The 17054-nt window shown below is 55.6% G+C and overlaps 2 protein-coding genes across 2 annotated transcripts in view; both read right to left on the bottom strand.

Annotated features, from left to right (window-relative positions):
- Positions 1 to 856: 856 nt before the first annotated feature.
- Positions 857 to 7484, bottom strand: EPHX3 (epoxide hydrolase 3). The gene is made up of 8 exons (XM_017863564.1): positions 7355 to 7484; positions 5974 to 6261; positions 5781 to 5866; positions 5238 to 5395; positions 4961 to 5089; positions 1903 to 2006; positions 1677 to 1813; positions 857 to 1563 (listed from the first exon to the last, which is right to left on the bottom strand). The coding sequence occupies exons 2-8, from the start codon at positions 6214 to 6216 to the stop codon at positions 1338 to 1340; spliced, it is 1083 nt and encodes a 360-aa protein (XP_017719053.1). The 5' UTR covers positions 6217 to 6261; positions 7355 to 7484; the 3' UTR covers positions 857 to 1337.
- A 2015-nt stretch (positions 7485 to 9499) lies between these two features.
- BRD4 (bromodomain containing 4) overlaps positions 9500 to 17054 on the bottom strand; it is a 100956-nt gene continuing 93401 nt past the window's right edge. Inside the window, 8 exon segments of the mRNA XM_017863558.1 lie at positions 9500 to 12370; positions 12648 to 12891; positions 12971 to 13176; positions 13304 to 13434; positions 13561 to 13723; positions 13823 to 13935; positions 16845 to 17036; positions 17039 to 17048. Coding sequence (XP_017719047.1) covers positions 12302 to 12370; positions 12648 to 12891; positions 12971 to 13176; positions 13304 to 13434; positions 13561 to 13723; positions 13823 to 13935; positions 16845 to 17036; positions 17039 to 17048 — 1128 coding nt within the window. The 3' untranslated portion in view covers positions 9500 to 12301.

The raw sequence follows: 17054 nt of genomic DNA, 5'->3' as shown, positions 1-17054 counted from the left end.
GGAATCTGCACACCCATCTGCCTGCTCATGAGGGTCTGCCCTTGGGGAGGTTGCCAGGGGCCAGGCGAGGGAGTCCGCCTGTTCTTTTTTTTTTTTTTTTTTTTTTTTTGTTTTTTTTTTTTTTGAGACGGAGTCCTCAGCTACTGATTGCAGGCTCGGAGTGCAAGCTGCCGCAAGTCTCGGCTCACCTGCAAGCTCTGCCTTGTCGATTCACGGCGCACATTCTGCGCTGCCTTCAGCCTCCCTGACGTAGCTGGGACTACGGCACTGCCAACCACCAATGCTGGCTAATGTTTTGTAATTTTTAGTACAGAGCAGGCGTTTCAACCGCATGTTGTAAGCCAGGATGGTCTTGATCATTCCCTGACTTCGCGTAGATCCACCCACCTCGGCTCCCAAAGAAGTGCTGGGATTACAGGTTTGAGCCACTGCGGCCGGCCCTGACCCCTGCTCCTAAACTAGGATTACCCTCATCAGCGCTGCCACACAGAACTTTCTTCACTGATGTGGCAATCGAGCACGTGAAATACAGCTGGTGTGGACAGGCACAGTGGCTCACGCCTGTAATCCCAGCACTTTGGGAGGCCGAGGTGGGCAGATCACTTGAGATCAGCAGTTCGAGACCAGCCTGGCCAACATGGTAAAACCCCATCTCTACTGAAAATACAAAAATTAGTCAGGCCTGGTGACGCACATGTAGTCCCAGCTACTCGAGAGGCTGAGGCACAAGAATCGCTGGAACCCAGGAGGTGGAGGCTGCAGTGAGCCGAGACTGCATCCATTGCACTCCATGCAGCCTGGGCAACAGAGCAAGACTCTGTCTCAAGGGGAAAAAAAAAAGAAATCCAGCTGGTGTGACTGAGCACTGCATTTTCATTGTATTTCATTTCAATTAACATACATTTAAGTTGAAGTAGCCAAATGTGGTCAGCAGTATCGTATTTAGAGTAGCACTGAGCTGAAGACCCAGGCAGGAGGTGGAAGGCAGGGACAGGAAGGTCAGGGTTTAAGGTTTTTGCAGCTATGGCAGAGAACCAACTTTGGCAAAGAGCAGAGTGAGGCCCCTTGGCATCTGGCTCCACTGGAGGAGAGGTATACCCAGTTCCGAGGGTCGAAGTGATTTTACACATGCATGCATCCATGCCTGTGTGTGAGTACAGGGGTTGGTGTGTCCCAAGGCACCCATAGGTGCACCTGTGTGAGATCCAGGAGTCCCATACGTATGAGCGATTCAAGAGTCCACCCATGTATGGACATTGTATGGACTCCCAGGCACACGCAGATATGTGTGTTCCTTCCTGAGTATCCATGCCTCCTGGGCAGGCCAGCAAGGGCCACTAGTCCAGCAGGTCTTGTAAGAAGACCCACATGTACTGGTGCATCTCCTGGGGGTTGCTCTGTGGGATCCAATGCCCCATGCCTGGCAGGATGTGGGCCTCCAAGCGGCCTGGCACAAAGCGGCTGCTGATGGCTTCCACCAGCCCCTGTTCCAGGTAAGTGTCCTTCTCCCCCCACAGCAGCAATGTGGGTGTGGCCAGCTCCTGGGGTTCCAAGGGGAAGTTCCTGTGGCCAGGACAGACAGACAGGCAGACAGATAGGCAGAAGGATGGCTGCCTCCCACCCCCACTCCCAGCCCCTGCAAATCTCCCAAGTTCATGCTTGGCATCTGGTCTTACCTGAAGAGGTTTCGGTAGTAGTTAAGGGGCCCAATGAGGCCACCAGGCTGAGAGAAGTTATAAAGGAAGGCCTCGAGCTCATTGGGGGTCAAGCGTGGGATGCCTGTCTTGTGGTGGGTGAGGGTGGTCTTCAGAATCTAGGTACACAGCAGGACTCTGGCTTCGGTGCCCAGTCTGCCCAGCCCTGACCTGCTTCCCTCCTCCCTTCAACCTGTACCCTCTGTACCTGGAAGTCAGACATAGACAGCAGCTTCTCGGGCAGCCAGGGCAGCTGGAACAGGAACATGTAGTGGGAACGGAAGAACTGGCTGATGTGGTGCAGGGAATAGTCTGGATAGAAGGGTTAGGGGAGAGATGTAAGGCCTGCCCCTGGGATGGCCCCACACACCTGCACCCCTACACACACCCAGGTCAGGCACACAAGCCTCAGGAATGCCACTGCTGCCTGCCTGGGTCTGTGAAGGTACCAGACACCCCTCCTGGCATGGGCACCAGCTACATTCTCTCCTGCCATGTTTCACTATCCACAGGATGGGGGCATCTCCTGGGAACCCCCATATCCACTGGTGTGCTTCCCCTGCCCAGGCCAGGGTGCATTTCTTTTTTTTTTTGAGACGGAGTCTCGCTCTGTCGCCCAGGCTGGAGTGCAGTGGCCGGATCTCAGCTCACTGCAAGCTCCGCCTCCCGGGTTCACGCCATTCTCCTGCCTCAGCCTCCCGAGTAGCTGGGACTACAGGCTCCCGCCACCACGCCCGGCTAGTTTTTTTTTTTAATTTTAGTAGAGACGGGGTTTCACCGTGTTAGCCAGGATGGTCTCGATCTCCTGACCTCGTGATCCGCCCGTCTCAGCCTCCCAAAGTGCTGGGATTACAGGCTTGAGCCACCGCGCCCGGCCGCCAGGGTGCATTTCTTCTGCTTTATTCAGCTAACACTTATTGAGCAACGACTGCATGCTAGGCCTTGTTCTAGATACAGCAGTGAAAGACGCAGACAAAACTCTCTGTTCATCCTAAAGCAACTTAAGGAGACCCCTGTATCTACCAAAATATATATATATATATGGAGGCCGGGCGCGGTGGCTCACGCCTGTAATCCCAGCACTTTGGGAGGTCAAGGCGGATAGATCTCTTGAGGTCAGGAGTTAGACGCTAACCTGGGCAACATAATGAAACCCCATCGCCACTAAAAATACAAAAATTAGCCGGGCGTGGTGGCGTGTGTCTGTAGTCCCCGCTACTCTGGAGGCTAAGGAAGGAGAGTCACTTGAACCCAGGAGGTAGAGGTTGCTAGGCATGGCGGCTCACTCCTGTAATCCCAGTACTTTGGGAGGCCAAGGCCGGCAGATCGCTTGAGCCCGGGAGTTCAAGACCAGCCTGGCCAACATGGTGAAATCCCGTCTCTACTAAAAATACAAAATAATTAGCCGGGTATGGTGGCACACGTCTGTAGTTTCATCTACTGAGGAGGCTGAGGCAAGAGAATCACTTGAACCTGAGAGGCGGAGGTTGCCGTGAGTGGAGGTTGCCATGAGCTGACATTGTGCCATTGCACTGCACAGAGCGAGACTCCAACTCAAGAAAAAAAGAGTTGCTGGGCATGGTGGCTCATGCCTGTAATTCCAGCACTTTGGGAAGATCATGAGGTCAGGAGATTGAGACCATCTTGGCCAACATGGTGAAACCCCGTCTCTACTAAAATACAAAAAATTAGCCTGGTGTGGTGGCCTGTAATTCCAGCTACTTGGGAGGCTGAGGCAGGAGAATCGCTTGAACCTGGGAGGCGGAGGTTGCAGTGAGCTGAGATCACGCCACTGCACTCCAGCCTGGTGACAGAGCAAGATTCTGTCTCAAAAAAAAAAAAAAGAAAAGAAAAGAAAAGAAAACAACAAAAGAGAGAAAGAGAGAGAGCACAGTTATGACCACAATGCTGAGTATTAACATCAGGTGATATGATAGACATTGTTAACCTCCCCAGCCTCAGTTTCCTCCAGCTGGAACATGGGGATAACACAACCTTCACAAGCCCAGGAGCCTTAAGTAGGTTACTGTGTGCACGTTCCTTGTTACTGTAAGTGCTATAAAAAAATGTGGATTAGTCCTAAGTGTATTGTGATTGATTTTTATTTTATTTTATTTTATTTTATTTTATTTTATTTTATTTTTGAGACAGAGTCTTACTCTGTCGTCCAGGCTGGAGTGCAGTGGTACAATCTTGGCTCACTGCAACTTCCACTTCTCAGGTTCAAGCGATGCTCTTACCTCAGCCTCCCGAGTAGCTGAGACTACAGGTGTGCACCACCATGCCTGGCTGATTTTTTGTATTTTTGGTAGAGACGGGGTTTCACCATGTTGGCCAGGCCGGTTTTGAACTTCTGGGCTCAAGCGATCCACAGGCCTTGGCCTCCCAAAGTGCAGGGATTACAGGCGAGAGCCACCATGCCTGACCATATTTTATTTTATATATTTATTTATTTATTTTTTTTTTCGCGCGCGGAGTCTCGCGTCGTCTGTCGCCCGGGGCTGGAGTGCCGTGGCCGGATCTCAGCTTCACTCGCAAAGCTCCGCGCTCCCTGGGTTACACCTATTCTCCTGGCCTCAGGCCTCCGAGTAGCTGGGCACTACAGGCGCCCCCACCTCGCCCGGCTAGATTGTTTTTGTATTTTTTTAGTAGAGACGGTTTTCACCGTGTTAAGCCAGGATGTCTCGATCTGCGACTGCACCTCGTGATCTGCCGCGCCTCGGCCCTCCCAAGTGCTGGGGCATTACAGGCTTGAAGGCCACCAAAAAGCGCAACCAGCCACCGCGCCCGGCCTATATTTATTTTTTGAGATGGAGTTTTGCTCTTGTTGCGTAGGCTGGAGTGCAATGGCATGATTTCAGCTCACTGCAATCTCCATCTCCTGGGTTCAGGAGATTCTCCTGCATCAGCCTCCCGAGTAGCTGGGACTACAGGCGTGCACCACCAATGCCATTTTTTTTTTTTTTTTTTTTTTGGAGAGACAGTTGGGGTCTTGCTATGTTGACCAGATTGGTCTTGAACTCCTGGCCTCAAGTGATCCTCCCACCTTAGCGGCCCAGAGGGCTTGGATTACAGGTGTGAGCCACTGGGTCTAGCGTGTCATTAATTTCCGAGTGAGGAGCTCCACAACGGAAGGGACCTGGGTTGATTGCTGCACCCTCGGCCCCTGATGTGTTGACAGGTATACAGAGAATTGCAAACACATACACATGTACCTGCCCCCTTGCACACAAGTACATCCCAGTGTCCCGGACTCCCACACACACCTTGGTACACCGACATGGGGGCACCACTGACCACAACCATCCGCTCGACCAGGGATGGGTAGTAGATGGAGAAATGCCAGGCAAGAAGGGCACCCCAGTCATGGGCCACAAGGACGCACTTGGAGTAACCTGTGGGAATCCAAGGAGCTGGCATAAGTGAGGTGCCTGGTAGGACTGAAGCAGGGGTGGGGGAAGTAGGTTCCAGCAAGGAGAAAGTGGGGGTATGTGTGTGTGCAGGATGAGGGAGGCCACGCCTAGGATGGGGGTATGTCTGCACCCAGGCCTAGGATGACATCCTTGATGTCCACCAGCAACAGGTCGACCGTGTAGCAGTCCACATCCCGGGGTGCATCTGAGGGGCCGTAACCTCGCAAATCCACAGCCACAACATGGAAGCGGCTCTGGAACTCCCGGAGCTGGTAACGCCAGGAGAACCTGCCAGGCGGGTGGGGGAGAGAGGCTGAGTCAGGGCCCTCAGGTTGCACCTGCACCCTACGCCCATCAGCAACCATTGGCAACCCCTCCTTCCTGCTCTAAACTTCCCCTAAAAGGAGGATGAGGAATCCCAGGCAGAGGCAGAGGCAGAGCCTGAGGCTGAAGCCAACTACACCCTGAATCCAGGGAGCCTCAATCAACCTCAATACCCCTTTGTCCTGTCCCTTCAGGGCCTAGGGATCCTAGGTATGCTGGCCAGTACCCCTGTCCCCATCTATGTTCAGCTTGTCCCGATCTACGCAGCCCTCCCCCTGACTCTTGGGAACCCAAGCTCCACCTGCCCCCGGAGTCCCGTGCGCCTCAGGCCCCTGGGCCCCAGACGTACCAGTTCTCAGGGAAGCCGTGCAGAAACAGCATGAGGGGTCCGTTGCCTTGTCCAGCCGAGACATAGTGCAGACGCAGGCCCGAGCTCTAGGGGGAGGGCACGGCCTGAAGCCTAGGGAACCCCCCCTCCCGAGGCTTGAACCGTCTCGACCCCACGCGACCCCGCAGCCCCGATAGCGCCCCCGTGCGATCACCTTGAGGTTCAGGAAACCGTGCTCGCCCAGCGAGGGGTCGCTCAGGCAGGCGGGGGACGCGCTCCGACGGCGTCCGCAGCAGCCGCGCCGGGGCCGGCACAGCACGTGCGTGAACGCTATGCAGCCGTAGACCGCCGCGGCCACCAGCGCCACCGAGAACACCAGGCTCCACATGAAGGCGCGCAGCAGCTTCAGCGACAGGCGCGACGGCGCCAGCAGCGCGGTTACCACCAGCTCGGGCATGTTGCTGCGCTCCGGGACCACGGCGGCGCTGCCGGCCGGGGTCACCTGCAGCAGTGGCAGGGCGGTGTCAGGGCTCAGGGGCCCACCGCCTTTGGCCTGGGGCCCCTCCGTGCCGTCGGGGTTTGTGGGACGCACTGAGGGAAGAGGCGGGCGGCTCCGACCGAAACCGCCCGAGCACACGACTCACCTGAGTGCCAGGTAAACACCTGGGCGCGACAGGGACAGGAAACAAGGGTAGGGTGCGGAGGCTGGGGAGGAAGGGGTTGGAAAGGGGGGAAATAAATGGGCGGGGCCTAGCAGGGCGTGTGCGGGGCTTACGACTGCGGCGGGGCCCAGGAGGACTCAGCAGCAGGTGGGCGAGGGTCTAAAGAAGGCAATTCCGACCCGGGCGCGGTGGCTCATCCCTGTAAGCCCAGCACTTTGGTAGGCCAAGGCGGGCGGATCACCTGTGGTCAAGAGCTCGAGACCAGCCTGGTCAATGTGGTGAAACCCGTCTCTACTAAAAATACAAAACTTAGCTGGGCGTGGTGGTGGGCGCCTGTAATCCCAGTTACTTGGGAGGCTGAGGCAGGAGAATCGCTTGTACCCGGGACGTGGAGGTTGCGGTGAGCTCAGATCGCGCCACCGCACTCCAGCCTGGGTGACAACAGGGAAACTCCATCTCAAGAAAAAATAAAGGCAATTCCGAGCCCAAACCTTAAGGAGGGGATCCTGGATCCTCAGTTAAGTGGGCGGCACCTGGAGTGAGGGGCGGGGCATATGCAGAGTAGGTGCGGCCTACAAGCCAGAGAGTTGGAGTGGTAGGCGTGGCTTATGCAGGTGGGCGGGGAGAGGGTTGAACCTAGAGAAGGTGACGCCTAACGTTGGGCGGAGAAGGCGGGAGCCTGGGCCAAAGAGCTGAGGGTCGGCCTGGGTTGGGGGGGGCCAATGAGACGGAGGGCGAGGCCGGGACCTAATATGGCGGATCGGGCGGGCCTGGAAGCCGAAAAAGAGGAACAGGCAATGCCAGATGTAGGACTAGGAGGGAGGGGCGGGCGGTATTAACGGCTTGAGGAGGCTTCGGGAGGCCCGGCCGACGCCCGCCTGGTGCTCCCCACCCCGGAGTGCGCGACTCTCCCCTGGGTCTGGCTCCACAGACCTAGCGGCACTGACTTCACCCAGCTGTGGTTCCAACGGCGGGTCCAGCGGCCTCGGCCCGTCGCCGTCCTCCTGCTGGTCCAACAGGCCCTCACGCCCGCCCCTGTACGTCTGTGATTGGACGGCGGCGGCCACTGATGCCCAAGCGACAGGTCCTGGCCCGGGAGCCAATCGGCAGGTGTTGAGTCCCAGGCTCCGAGAGCTGGCCAAGGAGGCGGGGATACCCTGATTCCTAGAGGGCAGGCCTGGTTCCCCCGAGGAGGACCCGACCTATTGAATGACTGGGGTTCTGGGGTTCTGGCCGAAAAAGGAAGTGGGACAGGGCCGGGTGTGATGGGGCCTAGAGTCACAGAGCCTTGCGGCCCTGCTGTCCCTGCAAGAAGCCAGCTTCTGGCCGGGCGCGGTGGCTCACGCCTGGAATCACAGCACTTTGGGAAGCCGAGGCGGGCGGATCACGAGGTCAGGAGATCGAGACCATCCTGGCTAACATGGTGAAACCCCCGTCTCTACTAAACAAACAAACAAATACAAAAAAATTAGCCGGGCGTGGCGGCGGCGCCTGTAGCTACTCGGCAGGCTGAGGCAGGAGAATGGCGTGAACCCAGGAGGCAGAGGTTGCGGTGAGCCGAGATTGCGCCACTGCACTCCAGCCTGGGCGACAGAGCGAGACTCCGACTCAAAAAAAAAAACAAAAAACAAAAAACAAACAAACAAAAAAAAAAACAGCCAGCTTCTTCCGCCTATTTTGCAACCTTCTCCCGATATTCTTGAACATTTTAGGGACACCCATCACTTAACCCGTATAGCAACCCTATTAAGTAGCATAATCACATCCCTGGAGATCATGAACCTGAAATTCGAGGATGAAGTCATTTGCCTAAGACATACATCCTGTTAAACAGCCATCCATAAAGATGTAGGGGAAAAAGGCAGCAATCTGTGGCTACACCTACCCTTCCTCCCGGAAGCAGCCACTGGAACGTTTTTAGCATTTTATTTCTTTCAGATGGGGTTTCGATCATAGCTCACTGCAGCCTCGAACTCCTGGGCTCAAACACTACAACCTGTCGTTGGGACTACAGGCCTGTGCCACCACACTCAGCTAATTTTTCAAAAACTTTTCATAGAGAGGACTTGCTATATTGTCCAGGCTGGTCTCAAACTCCTGGCCTCAAGAGATCCTCAAGCCTCCACCTCCCAAAGTGGGATTACAGATGTGAGCCACCATGCCCCGCCTCTATTTCTTGACTTAATCAGTGTATGACATTAGCCACGACTTGCTCACATCACTACCCCTGGACATGCTGTTTTTTGTTTCCCTATTAGTTTCCTTTAAAAACACTCCACTTGTCACCTCTTGCCCCTTTCCACCTCCCACTTTTATCCATATACCTTTGAACTGTCAAGGCTGGTAAACATTACTGTCCTGGGACCATAATTAAGTCCATGAAGTTGCTACTTAAAGGTGAATAGTGGTTTATGTTCTGCCTCAGTAAACAACGCATCTCAGAGCTGAATAGACCTGTATGATTACATTATCCATAGTGTACAAACTTTTGTTCTCCCTGGACTACTTAACCACTACCTTTCTTTTGTTGTGTGATTAGCCTACATCAAAGCTTTATCAAAGCGTTTTTTTTTTTCCCCCAGTTGGGAGTCTCACCGTATCACCCAAGCTGGAATGCAGTGGTGTGATGATCTCGGCTCACTGCAACCTCCGCCTCAGGGTTCAAGCGATTCTCCTGTCGCAGCCTCCAGAGTAGCTGGGACTACAGGCGTGTGCCACCACACCCAGCTAATTTTTTGTATTTTTCAAGAGATGGGGTGTCACCACGTTGGCCAGGCTAGTCTCTAACTGCTGACCTCAAGCGATCCTCCCACCTCGGCCTCCCAAAAGTGCTGGGATTACAGGCGTGAGTCACCGTGCCTGGCAGCTTTTTCTTTTATACCTTCCATTAAATCAATTCTCTCACAATTTGATGTTCCCAGGATCTCTCCCTCCTGACTCCGCTAATCTGGCCACATGGGTGGTGCATGTCTTGGGAATCTCCCTTCCTCTGCTACACATCACTGACCCCCCCGCCCTCACCTCCCCCGCTTCTCCTGTCTACCCTCAAACAAAAAGACAGCAGTCGTCACAGGAGAGTAACTTTATATTCAGTACAAATGTTTATTTTTGCAATGAGAACTGCACAAAAAAAAAAACCTTTCATATATAAGTGAAAACTCTATGAATTCCCTTCTACAAATGTCTAAAGTGTTTAATACAAGTCTCAGATTCACTGACATAATTATTGGCCAAGCGATCCGTGCATACAGTACAGTGGGGGCTTGTACACACCTCTTACTCTGGTATAGGACTAAGATTTCTAGTACTGTGGGAAGGGTTGGGAAATGGCTGGAGAAATTAAATAGATCCCAGTTCTAATTACAACCCAGTTAGAGAGACACCCATCAGGGAGGTGTGGAGAAGGCCATGGCAGAGTTAAATCTTCAGCAGGAAGGTGCAGAGAAAACTATCCAGCTCAGCAGTTGGACCCAGCCTGGGGAAGTGTCTGAACAAAACAAGGAACAATTGAGGGGGTGGGATGAGATGGAAGAAACCCCAAAGAACCTAAATACGTCACACTTGAAGCGGCACAGTGGTATATGAGGAAGTGCCTCAGTGGGCAGGGACAAAGAGGAAGTGGGGGGGCCTCTGGCTGGATGCCTGAACCACACCCTCACAGGGAGATTTGGCAGATCCAAAGACAATAAAGGACCTTGAAAGGTCAAAAAGAGGGGATGTAGGTTAATGAACAGTGCTGGAAATGTTTCAGTTTGTCTCTACATACATATAAATTATATACTTGTATCTTACATCTTAGGGGCTCTTCTTGGCCGTCACCCGTGCCTTGTGGCTGGGGCATGTGCATACACAGGTGGGCACACAGGCAGGGCGGCCACCTGTGGGCGTTCTGGGGCAGCAATGTGCACGTGTGTGTGTATATGCATGGGGGGTTAGGATTCTATTTTGGGGGACGTAGACTTATCTAAGAATATCTGGTTAACCCTGAGCTTAAATGAAAGGAGGAGTTAGGTTGAGGCAGGCAAGGTAGGAGAAGTGGCCCAAGACCTTTGGTGAATGGGAGACAGGATAGAGTAGCGTGGAGGGGAAGAATACTGTCTGGAGTTTGGCCAGGGTTCTGCTGGAGTACACCCTCCACCTCGGCCAGGGTCTACAAGGATGGGTACTGGGCTCTGTGTCACAGCTTCAGCTTGGGGTGGTTGGTATGACCCTGCATGGCTCCTGCCCAGGGCAGACAGGGACAGGTCACAGGAGAGGGGCTAGGTAACCCCTGGCGGTAGATCCTGTACAGAGGTGGTCTGGGGTCCAGGGGATCCCCTGGGCCTAGCCTAGGCAACAGTTCACAAAGAAACGTCAGGGAGACGCCAGCATTAAAAAAGAGAGATGTGTTTATTCCATGATCAGTACAGACCAAATGCATATTCACCGTATGAAAGTCAAACCAGTCAGTGACTCCAGAGTTTGGCCAACACTGAGGCACCAGCGTCGTGGTGTAGAGTGGGTTCTCATGGCACGCGTAACCTCACCAAGGGGTCCAATTATAAAATTAAAAAAAAAAAAAAAAAAAAAAGCAAGCACGGGCAGGAACGGCCAGCTGGTCAGGGCTGGGCGCCAGGTGGGGGAGTCGCAGTCTGTGGCGCCCCCAGGGTCTGGTGCCCACCTCATCCCTTGGCCCTTCCTTTCTCAGTAAAAAAACAAAACCAACAACAACAAAAAACCAACTCAACAGATCTGACATTAAAAAACAAAAAAGCCAACAAATGGGTGGGGTGGGGGAGGGGAAGGAAAAGAAATCGCAGCTTTCTGGTTTTATAATTAAAAATAGACTAATAAAGTTTGAAACTGAGTAAAATATAGGCAGGATTTTTTTGTGTGTTTTGTCTTTTTTGTGGATTTTTTTGAGCTTTTTTCTTTACACCAGTTTGGTGGAGTCACCAACAAACTTCAAACAAAGGTATGCCAACTATGTTCACTATACAGTACAGCCACGGTCACACACTACCCACAGCGCGGTGGCAGCCGCTGCTCAATGAGGAGACGATCACACCATTTCGGAGATAAGCAGTGCCATTGTGTCTGGAGGAGAAGAGAGAATTAAAAATAAAATAGAATTCAACAAAAAATATATATAGAAAAAAAAAAAAAAACAGAAACACAGGTGGGAAGGAACTGACTTTGGTTGGCGGCCTCACTCCCCGGCCGAGGGCTACCCACACAGGACAGTCGCCTCGCTCCGGATGCCATGGACACACACACCTCCACGGCACTATTCCCTTTTGCACAAGCAAACACTTACAGAGAGCGGCTCTCAATTAAAGGCTTGTGGGGGAGGGTCGGGGGGGTCTGTTCAAGGCAAAGTCAGTGCCAGCGAGGGGGTGGGCTGGCCTCGCCCGCTTCCAGCCCACGCAGGCCTGCCCTGGCCTCCTGAGAGCGGGCGGCGATTGCTGGGGTGTGGGGAAGGACTCCTGGCGGGCAGGATGTCACGAACGTCACGTTCTTGGGGACAGAAAACCAGTCACGGTGGCGGCAGCAACGATGTCCTGTGTATACTGTGTAGACATTTGGCGGAGAGAAGGGCCTCTGCCCCGCACATGGGGATGCAGGGCTTGGGTCCAGCCGGCACTTGCTCGTAACAAGGCGTGCGCTGAGCAGACGTCCTGTGCGGGGTGGTGGGTGGCGGGACGTCTGTCCGACTGGCCGTAAGGCAGACAGGCTCTGCAATCCTCAGCTGCCCGTCAGGCCTGCCCCGGGCACAGCATGCAGGAGGGCCAGGCCCTGAGGCATCCCCTGGCCACTGCTCCCACCTGCACCGCCGCCCCTAACACTATGGAAAGTCAATGTTTTGCCAGAAAATCAAAGTCAAAAGCCACCTAGGTGCGCTCAGAAAAGATTTTCTTCAAATATTGACAATAGATCACTCTGGAAATTCATGTCAATGGTAGCTGCCATCTGGAGAAAGGAAGGAGGGAGTCAGGAAGGTGACCTAGCCACCCTGCAGCTCCAAGTCCTCACACCCACTGCCCTCCCCAGGGCTGACCCCTCACAGCGCCCATCCCGTTCACACACAGCACTCAGGCCCCTACATTTGAGCCCAGATGACCACACGCTGACCAGCAGGGCCTGGGCTCCCCTGCTGCCCCTCCCTGTCCAGGCTCCAGTACCCCTTTCCCAGCTCCCCCAAGAGCTAACCCTTAGGCCAGGGTCCCCACCAGGACTCCAGACTCACGGCTTCCCGGCGTCTTCGCTCCTGCTCCCGCTTCCGGGCCAACTCCCTCTGCTGGTCCAGCATGGACTGGGGCTGGGAGCTCTGGGCCTGGGGGGTGGCTGCGGCAGCCACCGCAGCCGCTTGTTGCTGCTGCTGCTGCTGTTGCTCCTGGCGCTGCTGCTGCTGCTGCTGCTGCTCCTGGCGCCGGCGAGCCTCTTCATGAGCCCGCCGGGCCTGCTCCAGCGCATCCTCATCCTCTCGGCTCCTGGGCAGAGGGTCCCAGTCAGCCTGGGAACTGGTGTGGCCCCAGGAGTCCCCATGCCCCGCCCAGAGCCCTCACCCACCTCATGCGCTCCTGCCGCAGCCGCTCCTTCTCCTTCTCAGCGTGCTCGGCCTGAGCCTTCAGGGCCTTCTCACGCTCCTCCTTCTCCCGAGCAGCACGGCGAAACTGCTCAAAGCTGTCGCTGGATGACTTGGCTGTGGAGGAGGGGGTTGTTGGATGCTTCTGCACTAGGCTGGCCCAGGAGCCCATGTTCTTGATTTTCAGGTCCTGCAGAACAGAGAGGTTGGAGTGGGTGAGGGGTCTGCTGTCCCCAAAGGGCATAGCAGGGGGCATGCCCAGCATGGCACCTTTCATGGCCAAGGGGCAAGTGACACCCATGGGCCTCCATCCCGACCTTTTTGGGTGCAACCGGAGTCTTCGGCTCCTGTTTCTGTTTGTCCTTGTCAGGGGCCCCCGGTGGCGGTGCGTTCTGCTCAGGGGGCCGGATCACAGGCCTCCCGACATCCACAGGCTTCATCTCCGGCCCTGGAACATAAACAGCCCATGAGCCCAGGCCCACGGCGGGGCACAGTCCACCAGCCCCACAGCAAGCTCAAGTCCAACATAGGCCTGGGGGCCTGAGCCCTGGCTGTGGGCGGAGAGGGCACTCACGCTGGGGCAGATGGACGGGGGCCTTGATGCTCTCCGGGTGCTTGGGGGGCTCCGGCCGCAGCGAGGGGCTGAAGGGCTCACTGCGGATGATGGGTGAGTGGATCTTCTCCTCCTTCACCACCACCAGGGGCTGGGGCTGGACCACGGAGGCTGCACGCAGCTCCTGGGATGGCACAGGCACAGCAGCTGGTGAGGTGAGCAGGCACCCCCGGCCCCGGTCCACGCCTGGCCCTGGAGACTATGGCCCAGCCCTGCCCGTTACCTGCTTCTTAGGCTGGACGTTTTGCTGGGGTGGAGACTGGTGGGTCAGGCTCTGGAACTGTGACATCTGGGGGGAATGTATCATAAGCGGGGAGGGGGCTTCACGGAGGTGACCTAGGAGAGGGGACAAGGAATGTGTCAAGGGGCTGGCTTAGAGCTGCTGGCCCTGGGCCACTTGGGCCCTGAGAAAATTGTCGGGAAGGAAAAGATGGGCTGGATGGAGAACCTACACATGCCACCCAGGCCCTGGGACAAGGGTCCATCAGCCCAGCTCAAGAAGGTAAAGACCCATGCAAGTGACTGGGCCTGGTGAGGACATGACCGCTCCCCCAAAGGGCTGAGTGCCCTGTGTCTCCCTGCACGTGGGGAATAACTCAGTGTGCAGCAGGGCTTTCTGGAGCCTGGTGGCACCAGTCCTGGTGTTTGACCCTCCTGTGTGCATCAGAACCATCTGGGACGCTGTGGCAAACACAGATCCTGACACATGTGGGCTTGGCAGGGCCTGGGCCCTAATACTTTTTAACCCCACAAAGCTCAGCCTGGGTTCCTGCCAACTAGCCTGGCCCACGTGGATGACAGCAGAGGGTGCAGGACTCAGTCCTGAGGGTAGGGATGCTCAGGACCCTCCCCATGGTCCTAATTCCCCACTCAGCCTGCACGCCCCACAGAAGAGGGAAGCCTGGAATTGGCCTCCACCTGGGCCGAGTGGGGAGCAGGCAGAACAGGGCCTGGAGCTGTCTCTTTTAGGAAACAGACCAGCCTGCCATCTGCATCCAACCCAAGGCTGGGAAGGATCCAGCAGCCACAGGGACTACTGGGCTCTGAATCATAGTAAGCCAGCACCTCAGGACTGCGCAGCTGGAGGAGCTGAGTCCTGCCCATCCAACACGTGGCCTCTCTCTGCTGGAATCCCTGCAGGCAAGGGGCCTCACAGCCCACTGACTAGCTCCAGCTCGGGACAAGCCACACTGTCCACAAAGGAGGTTGCCTCTCTGCAATGCTTTTGCTCCCAGCCTAGCCTCACGCCCATCTCCTTCCACCGTCTGCCAGCACAGGCACCCTTGGGTTCTCCAGGAGTCCTGCTGGCTGGAGACACCTATTTTCATAGGCCTGGAGCAAACCACAATGCCCCAGGTGTGGTCGATTCTCCTGCCTCTCTAGAGCCAGGACCCACTCCTAATGCCAGAAGACATTGCAGCTGCTTGGAGCCCATATGGTGGCCAGGCCCACCCTGTCCCCGCAGCCCACTGCCCTGCGTGGCTCGTTTTCCTGGCCTTGACGTCTCCTTCAATTCTAGCACATTGGGACCACTCTGGGCACTGCCATCTCCATTAAGTGCTGGAGGGCCCCAGGTCTGGCCTGCCAGGGATCCACAGGCACACGACTGCAACAGCTTCCCACCCACCTAGGGCAGCGCCTTCAGCACCTGCTGAGTCTGACCTGGGCAACAGTAGGCTCCAGGGGCTGTGGTTTATAGAAACCACCTGCCTGCTGGTGGGTTCAGAGGGTGGCTCACGGATGGCTCCTGAAAGCTGGCAGGGTGCCCAGGGATGCCTGTTAAGTCTCTTTGGAGTCTAACAACTTGGCTTTTGACCTGAAGCTCCCAGCAGGATCCCAATCCACACTCCTCTTGATGCCCCATCCTAGCCTGTTGGGGCTCGAGTCAGGGTCAGGGACCTGAAGTATAGCTGGCTAGAGGAGACCTGCCTCAGTCCTGGTAGGCGCTCACTGCACCCGAGTGCTGGCACTAAATGCCTTGCATCCTGTCTATTACCCCCAACAGGAGCCTGGCCCTGCTTCATGTGAGAACAGGCACAGCCGCACAGCTGCGAGGCCCAACACCAGTGTTTCCCAGGGAGGACAGGCAGCTGTTCTTGGCTCAGGACACGCAGCGATCCACTTGGCACCTGGCAGCTTTTTTTTTTTTTTTTTTTTTTTTGAGATGGAATCTCAATCTGTCACCCAGGCTGGAGTCCAGTGGCATGATCTCAGTTCACTGCAACCTCCGCCTCCCAGACTCAAGCGATTCTCCCGCCTCAGCCTCCCGAGTGGTTGGGATTACAGGTGCCTGCCACCACGCCTGGATAATTTTTGTATTTTTAGTACAGACAGGGTTTCACCTTCTTGGTCAGGCTGGTCTTGAAACTCCTGACCTCAGATGATCCACCTGCCTTGGTCTCCCAAAGTGCTGGGATTACAGGCGTGAGCCACCACACTCGGCCTGCACCCAGCAGCTTTTGTTGAGTTAGGAGTAATCACAGCCCTGCCTTGTTGCTGATTTGCAGGTAGCACCCGGTACACACCCAAGACAGACAGCACCATCTACACTGCTGAGGCCAGGACCCTCCACCCTAACCCTGCAGCACCACATCAGGAGGCACTGACCAGAACGTCCCCTGCCAGAGCCCGCCAGGACATTTTAGTTACTGACACTTAAGTGCCCAGAAAAGGAGAGAGGGTGTGGCCTGACCAATGCTGTCAATGGGAAAAGGGTGGCCTGGACTGGGCTGGAGGCTGGGAACAGGTGACGAGGACAGGTCCCGGGCAGGCTCTGAGCTGCCTTTGAGCTTCCAGCTCAGTGCTCCTCACCATGGTTCTGGCTCTCCCTGAACTTCACTACTCACTCTGCTTTCTACGTTAGCTGCTACCTGTCTGTGATCACTGCCTCTTGGAAGCATATCCTGACCCCCTCGAGGAGGATCAGGTGCCTACCCTGGGCCCCTAGCTTCCCCACCTAGCAAGAAGTCACCTAGCATTGTCGTGCTCCTGACTCTAAGTTCTAAAAGGGACCAGAGGGGCCTTATTCTGGGTGATCTCGACTCACAAGCAAGACAGACACCTGATAAACACGCTGCAGAAAACACCAATGACCCTTCCAAGTCCCCCTCCAAACAGCCAGACTTTGAGGCTCAGCTCTGAACCCACTGCAGCCTGAAGCATGAGTTAACCCTTCCGGCTTCCTGAGGACAAAACTACAGGCCCAGCACCAGCCTCCCTAGAGTCTATAGGTGAGGGCCACTTACCGGTTGAGTAGGGGTCTGACTTGTGGTGCCGGGGTGAATGGTGATGCTGGATGACTTGCTGAGGCTTGGCAGGCTGTGGCGGGGGTGGCTGCTGGCCCGGGGCTGGTGAGGGGCTGCTGGCCCTGGGGTGGTGGGGCTGTTGGATGTGGGTGGAGAATTGCATGGGCTGCAAGTGCACGGGCCGTGGAGGGGCTGATGCTGCTGCTGGGG

The sequence above is a fragment of the Rhinopithecus bieti genome, unplaced genomic scaffold (genome assembly GCF_001698545.2).
Source record: "Rhinopithecus bieti isolate Rb0 unplaced genomic scaffold, ASM169854v2 scaffold_71542, whole genome shotgun sequence".
Taxonomy (NCBI): domain Eukaryota; kingdom Metazoa; phylum Chordata; class Mammalia; order Primates; family Cercopithecidae; genus Rhinopithecus; species Rhinopithecus bieti.
This window is presented reverse-complemented; position numbering and strand designations above follow the sequence as displayed.